Source organism: Ambystoma mexicanum, chromosome 6p (assembly GCF_040938575.1).
Source record: "Ambystoma mexicanum isolate Mex_15411 chromosome 6p, UKY_AmexF1_1, whole genome shotgun sequence".
Classification (NCBI taxonomy): domain Eukaryota; kingdom Metazoa; phylum Chordata; class Amphibia; order Caudata; family Ambystomatidae; genus Ambystoma; species Ambystoma mexicanum.
In genome coordinates, this window is record NC_090935.1 from 547020059 (window position 1) to 547042929 (window position 22871).

The window sequence follows — 22871 nt, forward strand, 5'->3', positions numbered from 1 at the left end:
CAACATTGCCTACTCACTATTTCCCCTGCTGTAACGCGCGTGTCATTTTCAGAAAACGAATAATCGAAGGACACCTAAGTGTGGATTATCATGTGTGCACACATAGGATAGGTATAGGTTTGCAGTAGCACTCCTATCAGGAACGGGAAGCTTCAGGGATAATAACGTTGCTTTAAGTCTGGATTGGTATAAAACTTCTTGACTAGCAATGGGAACTAAACCAGGTACCTCACGCCTGTTCTTACTAACAGTACTCTCACTTGACACATAATTATCACCATTTTACTTCCACCACAACGATCTTACCCTCAGAGGTGACTGCTCACATCTTTTCCCTCCCCGAGCTTGTCTTCGTTGTGCCCTGCAGTCACCTTTATCACAACCAACTCTTGGTTTCTGTTACCAATAACAAATGGCCAGGCAGACCTCAGTGTACATATCTGGGACAGAAAGTGACGCCTATCTAAGTTACCTGACAAACTTGGAAACACCCAAAAAGACTGAGGTCAAAAAGTTTGAGGCCCAAAAGTCCAACCCCATTTTTTCGCATATGTATATTGCGGGGGGTTGAAGTTAATAGAAAATGTATAGGCAGGCAGTTGTGGGGGTCTCCCCCTACATATATATATGCGAACAAATGGGAAAAATGAAAAAAAAAACGAATTCTGGCTTTTGGTACTCAGCCTTTTTTCCTCTGTCTTTCCACACAGTTCGACAAACTTTGTCCAACACATTAATAGGGAGCACCCAGGCACATCTTGGGTCCATCGCGCACCCATGCTTCACTAATTTTCTCAAACGCTTATCTTTGAAGTTGCTGAAAATCTTCCTCTACGTCTCTCTCTCACACACACACACACACACACACATTACACCACCACTTCCACCTCCCCAATCACTCTGAACAACTTGATTCTCAAGGTATCTCATTACCTCATTCTTGCTGACTCTATTGTTCTGTGAATCTTTCTACTCTTGCTTTTTGTAGACTACGGTTTGGGGTTTATCCCCGATGGGCTCTAATGTCTCAGTGCCGTGAGAGCGCTATTGTGGTGGTTGGTGTGGCATAAAAGACGTAACATAAATCACAGATGCATGTGACTACATAATTTCACGTGAGAGGAAGTAATATGGAATTGAATTCCAGGTCAAGGAAGAAGGTGGTGATGGGTCCCTAAGGCTTGCCATCCGAATTTTGGAACAGAAGTGAAGTGAAGCTGAATGTGCATTACAAAGGAAAAGGGCCTTCAACACCTGTTATTGCCCCCTTCCTTGGCTTTTGTAGCATCCATCATTACAATGGCCTGGTCACTCGGGTGTTACCTGTGCAAAGTTGGAAGGGTAGCCTCATCAGGAGACAAAGTGGGCTATATGGAGACATGAGCGTGTTTCATCCGTGTGCCTTTGAAGAATCACTAAGAGCATGCAACAACGTGATCAGTGTTTGCCATGGTATCGTGGTGGCTGTGGTTGTGAAGTGAGTGAAAGGGTGCCAGAGGGAATTGATTTCCCTAGTGGAAGTAAGGTGGAATGAAATAGGCATCACCGACTAAGCAGTATAGGGACAGTATCGGAATGCTGACTTGCCCAGTCACAGCCCAAAATTGGTGGTTATGAGCTGCTCTTGATTCGATAGTGTGATGGCTCCCCAGCAATCCAATGGATCAAGCAGTCGTCCCCATGAATGTAGCACTTGCCTGCAGCTGTTTCGCCATCCTTTGGAAAGCTACACTCCCAAGTAAAGCCCTCCCTGCACACACAAAGCCGTGGCGTTCTTCCTGGAAGGCAGTTTTGGCAGCTCACTCACTTGTGCCCGATCTCGTGCGCAATGGTGAAGGCCGAGCCTAGGCCGATGTCTTCGTTGATGCTGCAGCTGCGCTCGGGCTCACACATGCCAGCCACCGAGGCCAAGCCTAGAGGGACAGAAGGAGACACAAGGGTCAGGCCAAGGTGCTACTTGCTTAAAAGCCCCGATTCCTTCAATAACCTCTAAACACAGAAGGAGCAGTAGGCAAAAGGTTAACGTTCGAGTCATTTGCAAGCTAACCATGGGGAATTTCAACTTGCCAACCAGACATTCATATTTTTGAAGTGCACTCAGTGCTGGAAAATGTCTAGACTTGGGGCTAGATGTTTACATTTTATTTTTGGGAGTTTGGGAACACCTAGTAAGTAACTTCAGCCAAGATCGGGAATTCAAGAAAGGATTGCTGCTTTGCTTTGACTTTGATTCTTGGGGCTGGAGAAAGCAGATTCAAACAATCTCTCTCTCTCTCTCTCTCTCTCTCTCTCTCTCCCTCTCTCTCTCTCTCTCTCTCTATATATATATATATAATAGTAAGCTCTGATGGGCCAGAAACACAAGTAAACAACCTCTTTCCAGGCCTAATGTATGCAGTCCTAGGAGTAAAACAGTGTAGTGTTCCCACCGCATCCGCTCCCGAAAAAAAAGAAGCAGAAGGTAAGTGGGGTTGGGAGGGCGGGAACGAAAAAAAATATATACGTACCTGCGTCCCCGGCGGGGGATGATGGAAGCCTTCAGCCGTATGGCGGCGCGGAGCGGGGATGGCGGCGCGGAGCGGGGATGGCACCGCTCCGAGTCTCCACACTGCTGGAGCCTGCCATCGTCAGGGAGGAGGGAGGGAGGGAGGGATGGAAAAAAAAAAGTTTACCCGTGTCCCCGGCGGGGGCGAAGGCAGCCTCTCAGCCGTGGGGAGGCTCGGAGCGGGGATGGCCCCGCTTCCAGCCTCCTCATTGGCTGAGGGGCTGCCACGCCCTCCGCTGAGGACAAGGCGGTTGGAATCCCTGCTGAGAATTGAAGGATTCTCGGCCGGGTAAGGACCCGGTGAGAGCCAATCAGAATGCTTGTTGCATTCTGCTTGACTCTCGCCGGGTACTAAAAATGGTGAGCTATCTGGTCCTGAAGCCATGTTGTTTACCTTTCGTCCAATAAAGAGGGTGTTTGTTGTTTGAAAGATGTTGTAGGGATTTGCCCATCGACTGTATCATCTTTGGCTTTTCTCAGTACCACACTTTTGCTCAGGCCCATCAGATACTCAGCACTATGGCAGCCAACTGCAAAGAGAGATACAGTCTGCCACTTCTCTGATTCCATGACATAGGTATCTGGTGTGCCACTTGCTACCATTAGCGGTTGGTGACAGGAAATATAAATAGACATAGCGTTGCCATGACACAAAAACATGGCTCACGCAATCTTGGATCGGCTGAATGCAGCAGCTCTGTTTCATATAAAATCCCATGGTGGACTTGTATTGATTCCATGCGTATTTAGAGGTGAGGATGGTTTCCATGTGAAAACCCAATGTCTCCTCAATTCGAAGAGATGTCAAATGGTTTCTAAGTGGGGGGCATATAGATGTCCTACCCGAAGAAATATTCAGCCTTCTAATATACCGGATTATTAATGAGGCGATGGGGGGGGGTGGTGTAATGACGCTGCGACACAAACACCAGTGGTGTTGCAATTGGTGTAGTTTGAAGGGGAGGTGAGATCTGCGGCAGAGATAATTATAGGGCTGGGAAAGACACCTTTGTATTTGCATTTGTTTATTATTTGCATCGAGCACCAAACCCTGAGTGTTACAGGCATTAAAAAAGCGTTGACAACAGATAATAAGACCACTGGTTACAGTTAGTTCTGAGGACAGGGAGTTACAAACGACTGTTACAGACATAAATAAAGCGTTGACAGGGATGGGCAGACCCTTGGTTACAGTTAGGTCTGATGACAATCATTTTCAAGTGAGAGAAAATGAGTGGGGGACAGGGTCACTTTTTCACAGCTGCAATTTTGCAGACCGCTTTTCACAATTAAAAGTAAAAAAAGTGAGACGAGGGTCAAAATTGACATCCCCCGTGAATGGACCTCCTGTCCTGTAAAAAAAGAGTGTGTGTCAACGTGGCTTCTTCCCTGAAACAACACCTCCAATGGAGCTTTGCTCTATGGACGTTTACTGTGCGTGCCGCAGAGGTGGGGCCTGTGGTGCCTGCCCCTTTAAGGTCATACCCATGCAGTGGAGGGACGCAACTCCGCCGCGTGTGCATGTAATAAACAGGGCATGTCACGGATCGCCAGTGCGACCGTGGAGCCTGGACAGAGAGCATTGTGTCTTCTGTGCTCTGTATGCTGGGGGGGCTCACCGGGCTGGATGGGAATACCAGCAACTCTTAACAGTAGCAATGTGGTCGCATGGTCGATCCAACGCGAACCAGCAGGGCCAAGGCAGTGAGATCTCCAGGGGCATTTTCTCTGGATTTTCTCTGGATTTCCATGCTGCGGAGTTAGGGAGAATATTTGGACCCCCCTCATGCAGGGGACAAAGTTCTGTTGCTAGAAAGCATTTTGGAGTGTTTTTGGATACTTTTCTCTTTGAGTTTGAGGGGAGCAGAAGGGGAGGCATAGGAAAATTGTTTTTTTTTTCTTCCCTTTTGTCCTACCAACTCAATTTCTGGGACCTCTTGCCTGTGTGCTGTGGAGATTATTCCATATTCCTGGCTGGTTGGACATTAGTGGAGGGGAAATTACTACAGCAAGCCCGAGGGCGGAGTGGTGGCAATTATTTGCACACTCAATTTTTTGGACACTTTGAACTGTGCGCTGGGGAGGATATTTTTCTGGCTGTGTGGACTTGGTGGAGGGGCACTCACTACAACAAGCCCAAGGGTGGAGTGTTGGCTAATATCAGTCACTCAATTTTTGGTGCATTCTGCCTGGAGGGCCATCGTGAGTTGCGGCCCCAGTTTGCTTGTGCGCTCATCACCATGGGCGACCAGGAAGATGGTGCAGGAGCCCAGGCGCCGGCAGGACTAGAGGCCCCAGTGGGTGCGCGTGGGCCAGGATAGCAGAGGGCGCTTATACCAATGCCTGAGTTTGACATTTCTGGGGCTCCGTCGGACCGAGGTGGAGGCTCTGGATATATCGGCTGGGCATGTTCTTCCGGGCCACAGGTGAGACAGATGAGGATAGCAAAGTGGCCATGCTTCTATACCCGGCATGACCTATACCCAGCAGGACCAGCAGTGCACAACGTTTTTCATTTATTACAGCAAGTGGATGCAGGGGAAGGTGTGGATGCTGTAGGACGCTCGACCATTATGCCCTGATGTGCAGGGCACCATTTCCTGTCGTGGTGCAAAGGGGGCCAGTGAGGGCAGGCTTCTTCAGACAACAGCACCCACCCAATGTCTCCCAAGTAGATCAAGGGGAAGATGGCATGACTCACAAAGAGGAGGAAGAGGATGAAGAGGAGAACATTTTCTTCATATCCAGTGTTAGTGCGGTACGGGCCACCATCAGGAGGCAGCCACGGTGTCTCGTGAAGGTCAGTGAGTCAAAGGTACCTGTGCTGGTGGACACGGGGGCATCAGTGAACATAATGACCAGTGTGCACTATAATGCCATGGTGGCGCCACGCCCGCATTGCAGAAGCCGAGGGCGCGGATATTCACCTTTTACGGGGAGCAGCCATTACATTGCCCGGAGCGTTTGTGGCGAAAGTTGAACATGGAGGGACATCTATTAAAGCTCGATTCTATGTGATGAGTGTAAGCAGCAACATTCCACTGAGCTGTGCAGCGGCGGAAGCATTGGACATCGTGAGCTTCGCCTATGCAGTGTATGTGGAAGACGTACATGGCCTTCGTGCAGAGTACAGTCAGCTCTTTGAGGGGTTAGGCCGCAAACCGGTGAGGCTGAATATTGATGAGTCATACAGCCGATTCCGCTCAAGAACCACAGAGTCCCATTCCAGCTGAGGGACCTGGTGGACAAAGAACTGGGCAATTTGGTGGCGCTGGACATCATCGAGAAGGTGGAGGGACCTACCCCGGGGGTATCGCCCATAGTCATCACACAGAAGCCAAAGCAATCTGACCCTGTGAGGATCTGTGTGGATATGAGGCTCCCAAACAAGGCCATCAACTGAGAGAACCACCTAATGCTCACTTCAATGACATCATTGTGGAACTGCAAGGGGCTTGTTTCCTTTTGAAGCTTGACCTGTGGGCGGGCTTTCATCAGGTGGTGATGCACCCGGACTTGAGATACATTACCACCTTTACCACGCACTGGGGCCTGTACCGACACAAGCACCTAAGCTTTGGGGTGTCATCGGCTGCAGAAGTGTTGCAAAGCATCTCTGTGGGACCCTGGCAGATCTAGAGGGTGTCCTCAACATCAGCAATGAAATTCTGGTGTTTGCAAAGATGGAGGCTGAACACATGGAATTGCTGTTAAAGACTCTGGAGCGGCTGCAGGCACTCGGACTGACCTTGCACAAAGAAAAGTGTGAATTCCTAAAAAGAAACATTGAGTTTTTTGAATTTGTGTTCAAGGAAGGGGGTGTCTCACCCGACCAATGGAAAGTCAAGGAAATTATGGAGGCAAGGCCTCCAGAGAATGTAACCGAAGTCTCGAGCTTCCTGGGGATGGTCACATATTGTGGCCATTTCATCCGGAACCCAGCCTCCATGTCGGAGCCCCTGAGAAGTCTCACCCGGAAATATGCAATGTGGCAGTGGAGTCCACTAGCACAGGGTGCGTTTGAAGAGGTCAAGGGGGTGCTAACGGCAGAAAACACTATGGCAGTTTTCGATCCATCCCTGGCATTGGAGATCATGGTGGATGCCAGCCGTTTGGTCTGGGTGCGTTCCTCACTCAAACAGACGCACAAGGATAGGTCAGACCGATCGCCTATGCGAGCAAGGAACTGTTGGAAATCGAGCAGCGCTACTTGCAGATCAAGCGGGAGGCCTTGGCAGTCTTGTGGGGGTGTCAGCACTTTCGACTGTATGTGGTTGGATGGCCAGTAACAGTGGTGACTGACCACAAGCCTTTGCTGCCGATCATGGCCAATTAGTCATCCAAAGCTCCAGCCCGGATTGAAAGGTGGATGCTAGTGCTCCTTGAGTATAGGTTCTCGCTGGTGTATCGGCCGGGCAATAACAACGCAGCAGATTATCTGTCGAGGCATCCTCAGAGGCGGGGTGGATGGACGTGAAGACATCAGTGGTAAGGAGGCTGACGAGCATGTACAGCTAATTGTAGAATCGGAAACTCCGAACTCAGTGTCGCTCCAAGAGCTCGAAAGGGCGGCGGCTGAGGATAAGTGCTTTTGGATACTGAAGATGGACCTTCAGAAAGGGTCATGGAAGTCGGTGGTGGACACCCTGGAACAAAGGACCCAAGAGGCGCAGTTGGCGCTGGAACAGCTGTGGAGATTGAAGGAGTAGCTGACATTTGTTGAGTCAGGGCTCTTGCTCAGGGGAGACCGCATAGTGATACTGATGTGTAAGATCCCCCAGGTAATGGAGCTGGTGCACCAGGGTGATCAAGGGACTCCGAAGATGAAAGCAAGATTATGCCAGAAAGTATGTTTCCCTGACCTGGAGAGACAGGTGGAAGAGTTTGTGTCGGCCTGTGTGTGGTGTCAGGCGGCTGCCCCGGCACAGACAGAGCCCCTCATTGAGATGATGCCCCGAGGAACAAGGCTCTGGGAGAATGTGCATGCAGACTTTGGGTCCACAGGCAGAGACACTCACTTCTTGGTGGTGGTGGATGAGTGGTCACGGTTCCCCATGGTCGAATTCATCGAATCACGTGTCGTTTGACAAGGTGGCCATTGCATTGGAAAAGATCTTTGCCACTCATAGGTTGCCTCAGACCCTGTGTTCCCCCAATGGACCGCCATTCCAAGGAGACCGTTTCGCCCAGTTGATGGAAGAGTATGGCATACAACACAGGAAGATTACACCAGTCTGGCCCTGTGCCAACGGTGAAGCCGAGAGGTTCATAAGGACTCTTAACAAGGTGTTCTGCATCGCTCGTGCCCAGGGCCCTTGCCTGCAACAGGTGCTATACCAGTTCCTGAGGGAGTAGAGGGCCACCCCTCATGCGTCGACTGGCCTGGCACACGCAGAAGCAATGTTCGGTGATGCCTGAGGAGGTTAATACCTGAAGTGAGGGAGCGAGAACCAGCAGTGATTGATGATGCTCAGTTGGATCGCAAAAGGAGACTAAAGACAAATTGAGAGAATGTCAGAAGAGGACTCCGACCCCAGCAGCTGATTCCCGGTGATGAAGTCAGTGCTTAAAGTGGGCCGGGGCCTGCCGGGGCCGGGCCCCGGCAGTCTCCAAAAGGTGGGACTGAGCCGGGGCCCTGCCGGGGCCCCCATCTCACACAACATTGGCAGGATGCATTATCCCACCGCAACCGCAGCCGCGATGGGAGATGCGCCCGCCAGTTTAATTGCAGGCGAGCTGACAGAAGTGCCAGCCAGGCACAGCGTCGCTGAGGCTGGCTGGCACTTCTGTCAGTCACTGTAACTTCCCTGATGACCCCTCATCTGAGGGGTCATCAGGGAAGTTACAGTTCCTTTGTTTGACCTCGCCTGTCACTGACCCTCAGCGAACCTGCGGGCTCCATGATCTAATATGCAGATTAGATCACGGAGCCCGCGGGTTCGCAGAGGGTGAAAGGCGCCTTGGGCTCAGTGATCACAGAGCCCGAGGCGTCTATCTCCTTTGGCAAGGCTTTATAAAAGATGCCTTCAACTATGTACGTTTCAAGCCATCTTTTATAAACGTAGAAATTTTTCTATGTTTATAAAAGACCGCTTGAAACGTGCACAATTCAAGGCATCTTTTATAAAGCTTTGTCGATGGACAAAGCCACCTTAGGTTTTGTCCGTCCTCAACGCTTTATAAAAAATGCCTTGAATTGTTTACGTTTCAAGCCGTCTTTTATAAACATAGAAATATGTTATAAATGTCTATGCTTATAAAAGGTGGCTTGAAAAGTGCACAAACCATAGTAAGGTAAGCACACAAGTGTGCGTAAATTACTATGGTTTGTGCACTTTTCAAGCCACCTTTTTATAAACCTAGAAATATGTAACATTGGTATGTTTATAAGGCTTGAAAGGTACACAAACCATAGTAGTGCGCATACAAATATATAAATACTCACATACATTTATATATTTGTTTGCGCACCTTACAATGATTTGTGCACGTTTTAGGGCACGCCCACAATGGAAGCCACGCCCCCAAACGAGGGCCCCCCCTCAATTTCTTACCCCACTTAAAGCACTGGATGAAGTGCTAGTGAAGAACCGACATCCACAACGCAAACTCTCACTGACTTATGAGCCTAGTCTAATGGACGTGATAGTGGTCTGTGGCTTGATGGTGACTGCATCCGATGGGACTGCAACTGTTACCCGAAATGCCAGCTTCTTCAAGAAGGTAGGCGAAACCAGGCCAAAGGTAATCCTGCAAAGAGACTGTGTTGAGATGCTGGAAAAGGGTGGCAGCCTGGCCCATCCATTGAGTACCCTAGGTCGAGGGGTTGCAGGTAAGGAAGGCCCGATCTGGGAGGCGGGCAGGAGGTATCCCCAGAGGGAGGGCAGGGGGAAGCCTGCCCATCTCAGTGACTATGTGTTGGACCCCTGAACTGGTGGGCCCAGACCACGGGCTGAGTGGAGACTTGTGGGCCTGCGAGGGAAGCTAATAAATTAATGTTGTTAAGTGTGCTGTGAAATGTTTTAAAGTATCTGTGTGTGCCTCCTTTTGGTTAGTTTGTTATGAAAAAGGAGGAGTGTGGTGCCTGCCCCTTAAAAGGCACACGCATTCGGCGGAGTGACGCAACTCCGCCGCATGCGCACATAATAAACCGGGTGTAACACTGTTCGGCAGTGCGACCGTGGAGCCCGGACAGAGAGAATTGCGTCTTATGTGCTCTGTATGCTGGGGTCATCACAGGGCGGATGGGCACACCAACAACTCTTAACAGGGCCAGTAACATGCAAAACAAACAAATAAAATGCACAAAAATGGTTTGTGGACAGAGAAGGGACAGAGCAGGAGCAGGGTTGGGCCATGAGGGCCCAGAAGCTTGAAAGGGGAGTGGACAGTGAGAGAAAATGAGGCACACCGGATCATGTTCGAAGGAAATGTTTTCTGCTGAAACATGACACCATCTGAGTAGGGAAGTGTGCTATGGGGCCAAGTTGAGTGGTGAAACGTGTGTTTGGTTTAGAACAGACAAACACATGCATTTACGTACTAACTGAATTTGCTGGTTAATGGGTGGGAGCCAGGTAACTGGTGTTTGAATGACAGTATGAACAGCAGCTCGCAGTGTTCGACTGGCATGTTTACATACATCCATAGAATAACCATTTGTCCACATGAAACCACATACAGAGCTCTGGGCTCCTCCCCTTTTTCTAATAATTTGAAGATGGCTGCCTAGTGAAAGACGTCACCCTCCAGCCATGGATTTCCACTTGACCAAGGGAGGACTGGCAACCAAAAGTGGCCAAATATGACACTGTGCAAAGGTGTTGTTCCCACATGAACATTTGGAAAAAATTGGTCCAAACTGGGAACCTTAAAGCATATATGTGACGAATCAGCTTTCGGGGTACCAGTGGTTCAGGGGTGCATATCAGTATCTAAACCATCAATCAGCCCCATACCTCTAAGGCACCAGAAGGGATCCAAACAGACCAAGTAAATTATAAACCTCCTTGTCCAATTTTGGTAAAGTGGATGGAACAGCAGGCTTATCCCTGAAAGGTTGTGGATCTTTGTTCAGTTGCAACACAGCGAAAATACAATTATTACCCAATAATAAAAGGAGTGTCCTGTCAAGGTTGTACTAAACATATCTACTTTATTAATCACAACATACACTCTAACAACACTACGAAATACAACTCATCCTGGTAAGGAATGCAGAAGACAGACAATTTCAAAGAAGGAAAAGGGATGCACTCTGGATAATGACAGGAGAGTAGTCAGTATAGCTAATAGCCACAACAGTTTGTTAAGATTTCTTGGCTTCAGCACAAAGGAAGCAATGGGTTTTAAGATGACTGTAGGGGCTTTCAGGTAAGGACAATTGGGACAGCACCACAATGCACCTTGTGCTGTAGGTGTTCTTGGTGCTCGACAGGCTTGAACCGGCTTCAGTGTGCTTTGCAGGCTTCTGTGACAGAGTTTGAGATGGGAGTCAGCTGCGGGTATCAGACAACAAAACAATTTGGTGAGCAAAGCTGGAAAAACGGCTTCAGGCTGGCCGTCATGGGGGATCGGGGTCAGGAATCATGGTCTCAGTGCTGACCAGTGGTTCTGAAACACTGGCCGAGGCGTCTCCGATGTCTTTAAGCAACGGCGGCTTGACAACGGTCAGAGTTGCCATTGGTTGCGGATTGAGGAACTCCACTGGCTCGAAAATGTCCTTTAAGGCGGATGGTGGTAGATGCTTGTCAAAAAACTTCTCCCAGCTTCTTCAGTGGGTTTGTGTCGTCCTTTAAGGCTTACAGCCCAAGGTTGAGGAGTGTGTGGCAGGCAATTGCCCTGTCCTTGGTTTTGACCTTCTGGCACTCCCTATTCAGCAAGCTTCCTGCAGAGCCTAGCAGTGAATGCTGTGTGCTGTCTGGGTACCGATTCTGGAGTGGCTGGAGGGTCTTCTGAGTTCTGTTTCTCCCTCTGTTCCTGGGAGACCATTAATAGAGGGATCTTGCTTTTCTCTTTGGATATCCTAGCCTTCCTTCACAGTGGGAATATGTAAGGCAGACTGAACCTTCAGCCAGGGTTCAAGATTGAGTTCTTCTTTCTTACTTCTTGCGAAGTCTTCAGATGATCTGCTTAAAAGAGTGGCTCTGCCAAGCCAAGTGGGCCACCGTTATTGGTGTAGGCTAAGCCTATCTTAACAAACCAATTCTGGGGTCCTTACCAATAATCTCCTGTACGCGTGAGGTCATAACCAGAGTGCTCTGCAACAGGAAAGGTAAAGGGTTAAAAACAGGAACAAGATGTGCCCCAGAACTAAAATGGCTGAACCCTTCTCTCAACAGAAAGAGATCTTGGCTCACACCCATCTTCCTGTCTGTTGTGTTCAATTAGCCTCTCTGGTTAATGGTCCTCCCTGTGTGGTCCCTGTTAAAGTGGCAGGTCTCGCTTGAAGCTGCGGCGAGACCCGGACTCTATGGCTCCAGCAAACCACATTATCTTACCTTATAAATGGGACCTCCTTGTGGGGTGTCCTACTATAAACAACAGCCCCAGTTCTCTGTCATTGATACTGAGGACGGGAGCTGGCTTCAGGTTGACCCAGTTACATATGAAAGGATGTTGGGTTTCCTCTCTCCTTTGTCAACCCCTGCAGCCAGGCCCCATGTGGGCCTGTTGGAAGTACCCTCTATTAGTATGTTAATCACTGCCACCAGCTGTAAGGCCTAACAAAAGAACAGGGTGGTTCCGTAGAGCCTTTGTCATTTAATCAGGCTGACCATGGCAGGGGGAAGGTTGGTCCACCCCCTTCCTGAAGAGGACATTGTGCATTCCTGGCTGGCACATTCCAACTAAATATGACATGGGAGTACACAGGTCTATGTTTTTGTCATGGTGTGAGGATAGGTAAATGTGTGTGTATTAGCCCCACACATTTTCCTGAGGTTGGTCTATCATCATTCTATTTAATTAAAAATGTCAAAAAAGCCCAGGTGAGCGCACGCCCACTATGTGGATGGTCGAAGTCCTCACAATGTAGTTTATATACAGGGATACAAAAGTAGGTAAACACAACAAAGGGATGCAGGGGATGAGGATAGGTGGAAGGTAGGAGGTAGGTGCATGAAAGAGAGGGTAAGAGGATCAGAAAACCAGGGTACCCACATAAAACAGGCCCATGGTGCACAGGCCCACCGGAAATCTCCCGAGTTCCCTATAGGCAGTCCGCCACTGCATCTGACCAGGCAACACTCTGGGTGCCCTTCTGGCACGTGCTGTATAGGGCACTCTTCTCCATACTGTGATGTGTAAATGGCCATTTGGGTGTCTGTCTGGGCAAAGCACAGCTTTCTAGTACTCCATACCCCTTTTAGCCTCGTAAATAAATATTGGTGGAGTCAGATCATTGGGTTCCTTTTTAACTGAGTTCCTGAAAATAAACAAGACTGCCTCCTGGAAGAGGTTTCCCATGGAGGCGGGTCTCCTGATACCTATGCCAGGACCAGTGAATCCAGAAGACTATGCCTGCTGTCCGGCTAACCTGCTTTCATGGAAGAAACCTGTGGAGCGACTAGAGACTCAGTGCCTTACCACAAACATTGCTGCGGATCTGCCAGTATCCCACCCACACATTTATCTGCTCAGTCATTTGTAGCTTGAGGAGTACATTGTGCTGTATCATTGGTGATAGTGAGCTGGGTTTGAGAAGACACCACTCCGAAGCACCACGATGTTCCAAGTGAGAAGCCCACACTTTGCTGCTTTGAGCACTGAGCATCGAAATGTAAACTTGATCTGTGACCCACAAAGTGGTCCGCTATGAATCCTGGGTCACGGTATCGCTGCACAGTGACACCACCCATGCATCCTCTCTGCAGGATAGTCCTATTTGTGACAGACTCCCACAAATACGAGAAGAACCTACTCCTAGCCATCAAAATTCAGAGACCGAGACCTGCATTCAATCAGTGACCTCGAACATGTTGGAGCTAAGATTGCCTTGCACAACAGCGAAAAGACATACGAACAGGCGGATTTGCCTCCGCTAATAAACTGTGTTCCGTGTTGAGATGTTTGATCTTTTCTACGGGTGCACACTTGATACCAATCCACACAGATTCTCCATCTGCCCTGCATGAGGTGAGCAAGTTGTCGCTTTCCCCACTTTCGTCTTAACTAGTTATTTTGCACAAGTCGGTCTTTGGATTCTATAGGGCACGGAATGTTCAGCATCATGTCAGCTCATGTTAACTCTTCTAAAGGTTCGTTTCCACCAGATTATCGACCATCCTTTCCCAAATGCTCTGCATATCTATTACCCTGTATTAAGGATTCATGTTTTATTTTAAATTCATTATGATGTGACCATTGGTTCTTTATCCATACCGATGCCACAAAAGTGTGCTATCCGCCCTGTGAAGTCCACTGTCTTGTCTTTTGACCTCAGCCATGCCTCCTTGTGCCCAGTACAACATGGAGGGCAGAGGAAGGCGCACCCACGCTGACCATAAGTCTCTGTGGGCTCAGTGCACATCTCCAGGTGAACCTGCAGATACCCATGTTCAATCCATCTGCAGGTCACCTTAGTAAAAGGCATGCATCCTTTTTTAACTAAAAGCTTCCCTTCATATACATCATGGTGGTGCACCACCAACAGGGGTGTTGCTAGGGGGAGCCTAAGGGGGCTATAGCCCCGGGTCTTTTGGTTGTAGCCCCGGATAGAAGCTCAGGGACTACAACCAAAAGGCTAGCTAGCCCAGAGTCTCGCCAGTCCAGACATCAGTGTAGCCCCTGATCTTTTCCAGACCTAACAACACTCCTGACACCAATGTCCACATATGGCTGTCACGGAAGACTGACATGTTCTCAAATATTCCTCTCTGATATGAGAAAAGCTGCTATCTATATATCACATAATCTGGACTTAGTGCCCCAGAAATTAAAAAAAATTAAAAAGGATATGGTCCCATGGACTATGCTTTTCTGCATTCGTCTTTTGTCTCTATAAAGACAGAACACGTGCCTCTACACTCTCCCCATTATACAGTGGTGACTGTTTCATTGTATTGGCTACCATACCCTTCAGCCCAACCCCAGGTCATGTGCTTCCTGTTCAGACTTTCTGACTTCCTTTCTTATTCTGTGTTGCAATGGCATGACTCCCCCTCGATCCAAATGCCTTGACCTTACGGTTCCACACATAATGCTACATTAGCCACTCCGGTATACTGTTACAGAAAATTCTTTTCAACCTCCAGTTCTGGGCACTACTTAAAAATGTTGAAGTCATCTTAAGAGTGGACAGTGACCATAGACCATTAGCTTTAGCAATATATATGTACTTACCTTGACCAGTAGTTAATGTGGCTAAAATGAATAACCTTACAGTGTAGGTCACATGGCACATCAAGTGATTGATAAAATGGTTAGATCTTGACAAGGGAGGACACTGCCCCAATCATATCAGACCATACTGATACCCCTGGAAAAAGTACCCTTGGACATATCCTTAACTAATAGAACCATAATTGAAAACCATTCAGAAACCCTGCAAAACAGTTAAGAAGGTAATACGAGCTAAGAGTGTGGTATGGCAATGAGTGTAGCGAGTGGTATGACAATGGCCCTCATTACGACCCTGGCGGAGGACCATGGTGCAATTTGCACCATGGTCCATGGCGCAAAGCTGCCAACTCCGCCATGGGGGTTGGCGGACTTACCGCCCCATTCCGACCTTGGCGGGGCGGTAAGTCCCCAATTCCCATTTACCCTTCCCCATTCCCATTTTTGCCCCATAGGGTATAATGGGAGTGGGGAAGGTGTTAATTACGCCACCGTAAATTACGGTGGCGTAATTAACAAGAAGTCCCGTAGCGCCATGGATTTTTCCGCCTGCAAAAAGCAGGCGAAAAAATCACCATGGCGCTACGGGAACTCGTAGTCTGGCGGAAAGGTACGCCATGCATTACGCCGGCGTAAACCCCTTTCCGCCAGGGTCCTAATGAGGGCCAATGAGTGTAAGATTGCATAGCAGCACTTATTACAGTGTGCTATTAAGTAGCCTGAGGAGAAAGATAGAGAATAGTTACTGGAAGCTAGGGCCCAATATAAGAACGGAATCCTCAATTAAAAAAGACCATGGAGAAAGAGTATTGGAAGAAATTATGGGAGCAATAACCAATAGAGATAACACCAGATTCTAGAAGTTGATATCAACTGCAAAGGCGGGGAAGTGAATATTATTCAGGGTTGTAATCCGCCAAATGAATGTCATGATCACTTTATGAACTTATACAGTGAAAAGAGAACATATGATTCACTCAAACAGTTGAGTTTACTGTTGGACGAGTCACTGCATGACCCACTAGTTTTCAAAGTAAAAGAGGTTATGGAAACAATTGATGTGCAAAAAAGACAAAAGGCCCATAGCCCCGACAAAGTTCAAGTGGAACACTATAAGGATGAGCAGATGATAAGGGTTCCAAACCTGGTAAAATTGTTTGATGCAATTACAGCTTCCTGTATACTGTACTCAGATCATGGACAAGTGCTGAAATCATACCGCTTTACAAGAAGGGGGGATGTGAGATTCCATCTAACTATCTTCCAATCTCATTGTTGGATTCCTCAGGGAAGGTTTTTGCCAGGGCCATGCTTGGCGATTTCAATGGCTGCATGACCAATAATAATCGAATCAATCACTGCCAAGCTGGCTTCAGGCAAGGCCTGGGCTTCAGATTAATTCTGTTATTCGAAAAGGGATACGCCAGGGTTGTGTGCTGGCGCCAACGCTGTTCTGCCTTTTTATAAATGGAGTGATCGAGAATCTAATGTTGGCTGCCACTAATTCTCCATCCCTGAATGCCAGCAAATACCCAATTATTTTGTTTGCCAGACGTTGCCATCCTCATATCATTAATGCCAAGTGGGCTAAAAAAACTGTTTAGTATATTCCAACACTTCTGTAATACCAAAGCGCTTAAAATGATTTACGACAAAACAAAAACCATGTTTTTTAACAAGATAAGGGTAAAAAAAGCCCAGCCTATTATTAAAGGTGGTAGAATTATGATTGAGCAAGTGAGTTAATACGATTATTTGGGCACAAGGTTCTCAGCCGCAGGGAAATAAGATAGTCACTTGAAGAAAATTGGTGTGAAAGTTGTCCATCGTGCCATGGAAATATTCACAAATGAACATGGCAATTGTGCAATCAGACCCACCATTAAGACATATAAACTCCAAGCAAGACTATCAGTACTTTATGGACCAGAGATTTGGGGTTAGACAGACTAGACTGAAGGTCACTGGGGGTAGTAAAGAATGGTTTTCTAAGTAGGATCCTAGGCCTTTCATATAGCTACCCAACAATGACCCTACATGAAGAGCTAACTTTGTGCCACTTTGGGTATATTGTTGCCCTCAGGCCCCTGTTGTATTGTCTGAGACGTTTGAGCTTGCCCGAAAGCCCTGTTAGATCTGTGCCAGTGGTCGAAGTGGGCAGGAGCGGTTGGGTGCGGTGCTCCTCTACTTTTTTAAATTAGGTTTTATCGTTCCTATACTTTTATTTTAGAAAGAAACCGTTCAAAGAAGGGTTTTGTTTTAAAATAAAAGTTTAGGAAACATTTGAAACGTGCACTTTAGTACACTGCATCGAGGGTTTCACCTTACTGGGGAATCGAACCTGGGGCTTGCTGGATCAGCTTCAACCTCACATCACAGTGAGCTGTCAGGGTTGCTGTTATTCTTTTTCAGTGGCCTGCTTGGGACAAAGCCCATTCTCAAGCCCCATCATTGCCCTGCTCCTGCAGTAATCCGAATTTTTCTTTTGCATTTAAGCAACTTAACGTGAAAATACTGCAGGCCAAGTTTCATTTGCAGACAATGGATAGGTGGGAAGGGTGGCTTTAATCTTTAGCATGCCCCTTAACAGCTGCAAATGGTGGGTAATTAGAAAGGTGAGGGTGCGTAAAGCTGTATGCTGTCAGGGACAATGAATAAAGGTAATGGGCGTCATTTAAAATGAATTCCATATTTTCTTTCACTGTCTTTCAGCCTTTAAACAGTGGTGGCGTTGGAATGGAGGACAGATGGGACCCAGGTATTGGGTTTGTTTTTAACGTCGACTAAAAGTATAGGAAAAAGTTCAAACTTGAACTTCATTGCATTCCACAGAACGTTTCCTTAAACAGAAGACGCATTCGTTTGAAGGTTTGCATTGAGAGTACGGTGGCATGACGATGTGGTTTGTGGGGGCTAGGGGTGGACCAGCAGTGAACATAGTTCCACCACTTCTTTTCGTACACTTCAGCCAATGAATGAGTCAAGAAGGTAGGTTTTGACACTTTGGAACATCCATATAAGGAATACTTTACGTGACATTGGGCATGCTCTCTGGTCTAACAAATCAGAAATAAATCCTACCTCCAAACTAATCATAACAGTGTTTGTTAAAAAAAAAAAAAGCTGGGCTAGTGGAGAAAATACCTTCATCATCGCTTTTAAGCATTTACTGGTCAAATAAATTATGCCAGGGGTACGAGGCACACCTGGACATAATGAAACCCAAATTCATGCGTTCATTGTATGTGAAGTTCAGGTCGGGGATCTTGTACCTGGCGCAGTATGAATAGATGGCTCACGCGTGTGTGAGACAAAAGCTCTCTTTATAAAAATGCAACTGAAACAGTGGAACACTTTGTGTTAATTTGCCCATTATATCTGCACTTCAGGAAGTTATACTTAAGACTTGTTATCTATTGTGTAAGACATGTGCCCAGAGGATGAGTCTTTGTAGAAGAAGTACAGATGATGAATGTAATGTCTGCGCGTTGGCTAAATATTTGTCGATTATGCTTAAAAATGATAGCAACTATGCAACATTCACTTACCAGTGTCACTAGCGATGTACTACTGTCTCTTTGTATGATTTTAGATTGTATTACTGTAGCTTTTATGTACTGCTTTTTAGCACCGAGTAACGTGGAGGATCACTGCTGGCAGGATTCCTGTTCGATTCAATGCAGACCCCATTTGCCTTTTATGTATGCTATTAATCGTTGTATATTTAGTATTTTAACCTTTGTATGCCTAATGACTTTATATTGATTAAAAGCTAATAAATTAATTGAGAAAATGAGGACGTGGACAAAAATGAGAGACCTGAAAGTCTTCACCCAGGTATCTCTCTGAAAATCATATGTGATTGTACCATGATCTTCTCCACTGTTGTAGTCTCTTGGAACAGTGAATACAAGTTCGTGTAGGTGGTGTGATAAGCAATTGAAATAACGACAAGTGAGAACTTAAAAACATTATCTTAACATTACAATTTCACATGGGCTTGTACATGGAACAATTCGCTGTAGCAGGTGGCGTTCTTTTAAAAGAGTTCCCTTCAAGCCTGTGGCTTTCTAGTAGCAACATTTGGTTGGCTATGTTCATCAGTTTATTTGTTTTATTTTATTGGGTATTTATAATGCGCCTATACGGCAAAGGTATTTCAAGGCGCAAGTTTCATCAGTCAGTTGCATGAATTATGCTCTGGCATTGTAGCGTGCATAAAGGCATGCAGGCAACCCAGCATTGCATTTTTAGAAGAATTATAGTTTAATGAACGAATTCAAGAATTACATTTGCAAAATGGCAGACTGTGGGACTCATTACTGGTTGGGCGGTAGCCCTTAAATGTGGCGGTAAGGGTTTTACAGCCACATTTAAGGGTCCGCCCAATATCAAGTCTGGCGTGTTTACCCCCAGGAAAAATGACAATTTCGGGTGCATTTATCGCCAGCGGCATTACCGTGCAGTAAGTGTGTCAAATATTCCCCATTGGGAAGTAACAGTTAGCACCCAAACGGTTATCTGGAGGTAATACCGCCGGACAGGTGGGTGCTAAAGCAAATAAAGTTGGGCGGTATCCCAGACGGTATACTGCCCAACTCGTGATGAGGCCCTGTGTAGAGTAGGCGTTTACACAAGTAAGGCTTTGTGCTCGTCCATTTTGCTCTTTGAGCATGACCTGTGCCAGACCAGTTGAGGCACGAATGGGAGGTTGAGGAGCTCTTCAGAAATGTTCTTGAATGTTCTTGCACTTAATCGTACGCTAATAGTACTGCTCCTATCATCTAACCCAAGCTTTTTCATTGACACTGCTGTCGAGGATGAAGCTAGGCCTCAGGATGCGAATGCATGAAAGAGGCCCAGATGCCTAAGGGTTAGGCGTCTCTACAAATGCCAAAATAAATCAAATAAAGAAAGAGTAGTAATAAACTTGAACATATCATTGATGGATGCGCTCAGCTTCAAAGAGGAAGGGGTGGCATGTGTGACATGATTCACATTAGAAACCATGGCACACAAATCGAAAATGTATATACACAAATAAAGGTTGTTTGATTTATTAGCTCAGTTCCCACATGCATCATGTATTTCTGTAGAACAGAAGCCTTCAGGTTTTTCATGATGAGTCCTAGCCCTAGCCTCTGATAATTGAAAAGGTATGTGTTATAGACTGTCTACTCGCGCCCCTGCCTCCTTACATCACATACAAATATATTCACATAATCATAGTTAAAATATAGGCACATTGCTGAAATATCGCCTCAGGTATTTATGGCGCAAACACATTCATATTATAGTTTTTACAAAACAGACAGTTGTACTTTTTAAGAGTCCATTTTAAACACTGTTTTTTATGAGACACAATGGGGGTGCTTGTATAAAACAAATTGGAATTGAAATTGTCGTCACTCCACTGAAAGCGGAGAAGAAAACTGAAGAGTGAAAAGAGGCGAAATCGCCTTTACTTTTCACTTTTATTCTCTGCTCTGAAATAAAAAAAACGCCACCTGCAAATACAATGGAATCCGCCTGCTTCTAAGCAGGTTTAATTGCAAGGCATATTACACTGAAATCCATCAATTGTTCATCTGCATGCAAACCTCAAGCAGGCGTAAATCTGTGTGCCTCTTCAAGACGAAGGAGGAAAGCAAAGCGGAAATGCAGATGAGGTCAAAGGGGGCAGGAGCTAAAGGGGAAAACGTTCCCTTACTTTTTGGGGACATTAGTGATCGTTCCCTTACTTTATTTAACCCAAAGCACCGTTCTAGGATGGCAGTGATGGACCTCTTAATTTATGTATTTAGTAACTTCTTCCCTAGTGGGGATTCGAATCTGGGTCGTGTAGTGACACGCCATTGTGGGGTTGAATGGCAGCCCCAGGATCAAATGAAAAGAAAGGCCATGTTAGGCCCCAAATGCACTAAAATACATTCTTGTCATGGAAAGGCACACTTGCAGAATGAAAAGCTAGCCTCAAAACTTCAACACTGCTAATGCGCCTAGTGAATTCAATAATATGTACATCTGCTGTTGAAGCAAGAAATATGTTAAAAAAGAAACCAGGGTGCTGAAGGGAATTGGAAATGCACATTGTGAATGCCAAAATGAACAGCAGCATTTCACTTGCATCTGCCACATTAAATTAAAAAGGCCCGTTGAAAATAAAGAAGAATGCCCTTTCTGATTGAACCTTGCATGGGATGCAGCTGAAATAATAAACAAATGGAGTTAGAATTTCCCTTGCTGAAATGAACAAATCATGATGGGAAAGGAACATTGTTGATAACATGCAAGTATATTAAGAATAAACATAAGGCCTCATGTGCCCAAAGAAAGGTAACCTTCTATAAATAAAAGTTTCTATTTCCTGAAAGACGACCTTAAGTTTCAGTTGCAAGAGACATGACTAAGTTTCCATTTCCTAAGGCCACAGTCTATTTAGAACACTCAGGCAGTGATAAAGGAATTATATTGGGCCTGCTCTCTGAGATAAACAGCAGATTGACCATTACCCTTATGAGAACAAATGCTAAAGGATTTACTCCAGGCTTAAACCAATAGTGATGCAGCAGAGCCTGGAACACACGTTTCAAACAAAATGAAACTCTGAACAAGAACTGAAACCGATATTGTGAAATAAAAGTCAGGATCTGCATACATGTTTGAAGATTCCCATTGGTTTATATTGACTATCATAGTTGTTCATTGTCTCACCATTGATAAGGCGCACCGGGGCCATTCGGGTGTCATTTTAAAGCTTATTATAAGCCCATTGTGTAGATTCAATTTGTATCAAAATCTGAGTTTTGAAAACGCTACTACAACCTAAAATGCATTTGTAGCTCCCCAAAGTTATGAAACCCAATGTTGGGGAGCTGGTGCCTTATTATATTAGATATTGACCTAAAAAAATGTTGGAAACTGTTATAATTGAGTAAAGGGTGTGAAATTGGAATTTGAACCTGCAATCCCCCGCTTAGAGGGAGCCTTCTTAGTAAGTCCAACATTAGTAGAGGAACACATAAATATATATGTTTTTATGTTTATTTGTAAAACACATTTTTTTCTCATGTAGGACTTTTTCAGTTTAAAAACTACATGTGTAAAAATAAAAGTCAGATGAAAACTCGTAGGCGAGTCCATCCTTCCCATCAATTCAATGTCATAACTCCAAAGGGTGTATCTAGAGAGGGGCTGGGCCATGGGGAAGAAGAAAACCATACATGCCCAATGAAAAGTAAAAACTAATAAACTGGCACCCCCTCATTTTAACATTTCGGAGGTGTGGGTTAGAGGGTAAAAAGGCTTAGCATAATTAGAGAGGTGGTAGCTGCCTGACATCGTCTGGGGAGACTTGCCTAAAACCATCTGAGTGAATCCAGAGACAACTGCCTAAATATCATGTTGGTAAAAGGACCAGAAATTGCTGCAGGGTTAACTCTGCCTGGGAGACAGCAATTAGGAAATACCAAAGCTGGCTGGGACCCACACCCGGAGAGGGGACAGAGCCTGAATAGAGAGATTGAGCCTGGAGAATATGTTATGTTATGTTATTTGGCATTTATATAGCGCTCTATATATCACTGATATGGTCTCAAAGCGCTGGTAGGTTGAACGCCCTCAGGAACTGCAGTCCAGGTCAGTAGAGAGAAAAAGTGTCAAAAGGTGCATGGGTGCACCAGTTATGTGTGCAGCTGATGTAATTGCCAGATGCTAGCTGCATCCTAGCGTTAGGTGGAAAAGATATCAGTTGAATGTGTGCAGTCTGGTGGGTGGACACCCAGACTGGGTTCTGGCTGCGTTAGGCCTGTAGGACCCTTATGTGAGCAGTTGGCTAGAATGTCGTGGGATAGCTGTGTTTTATTAGAGTCATGAGGTGTTCATCGGGTAATGTTCATATGTGAACAGCTAGCCCGAATTAATCAGGAGTATAGCTGCATTCTAATTGTGTGATGGTGTCGGGTAGAGAGTAAGCGTAATGATATGG

General features: G+C 46.3%; 1 protein-coding gene across 1 annotated transcript in view; it reads right to left on the reverse strand.

Annotated features, from left to right (window-relative positions):
- ADAMTS6 (ADAM metallopeptidase with thrombospondin type 1 motif 6) overlaps window positions 1-22871 on the reverse strand; it is a 2426739-nt gene that overhangs the window by 1431231 nt on the left and 972637 nt on the right. The window contains exon 9 of the mRNA XM_069627350.1: window positions 1808-1913. Coding sequence (XP_069483451.1) covers window positions 1808-1913 — 106 coding nt within the window. The remainder of the gene's footprint in view (window positions 1-1807; window positions 1914-22871) is intronic.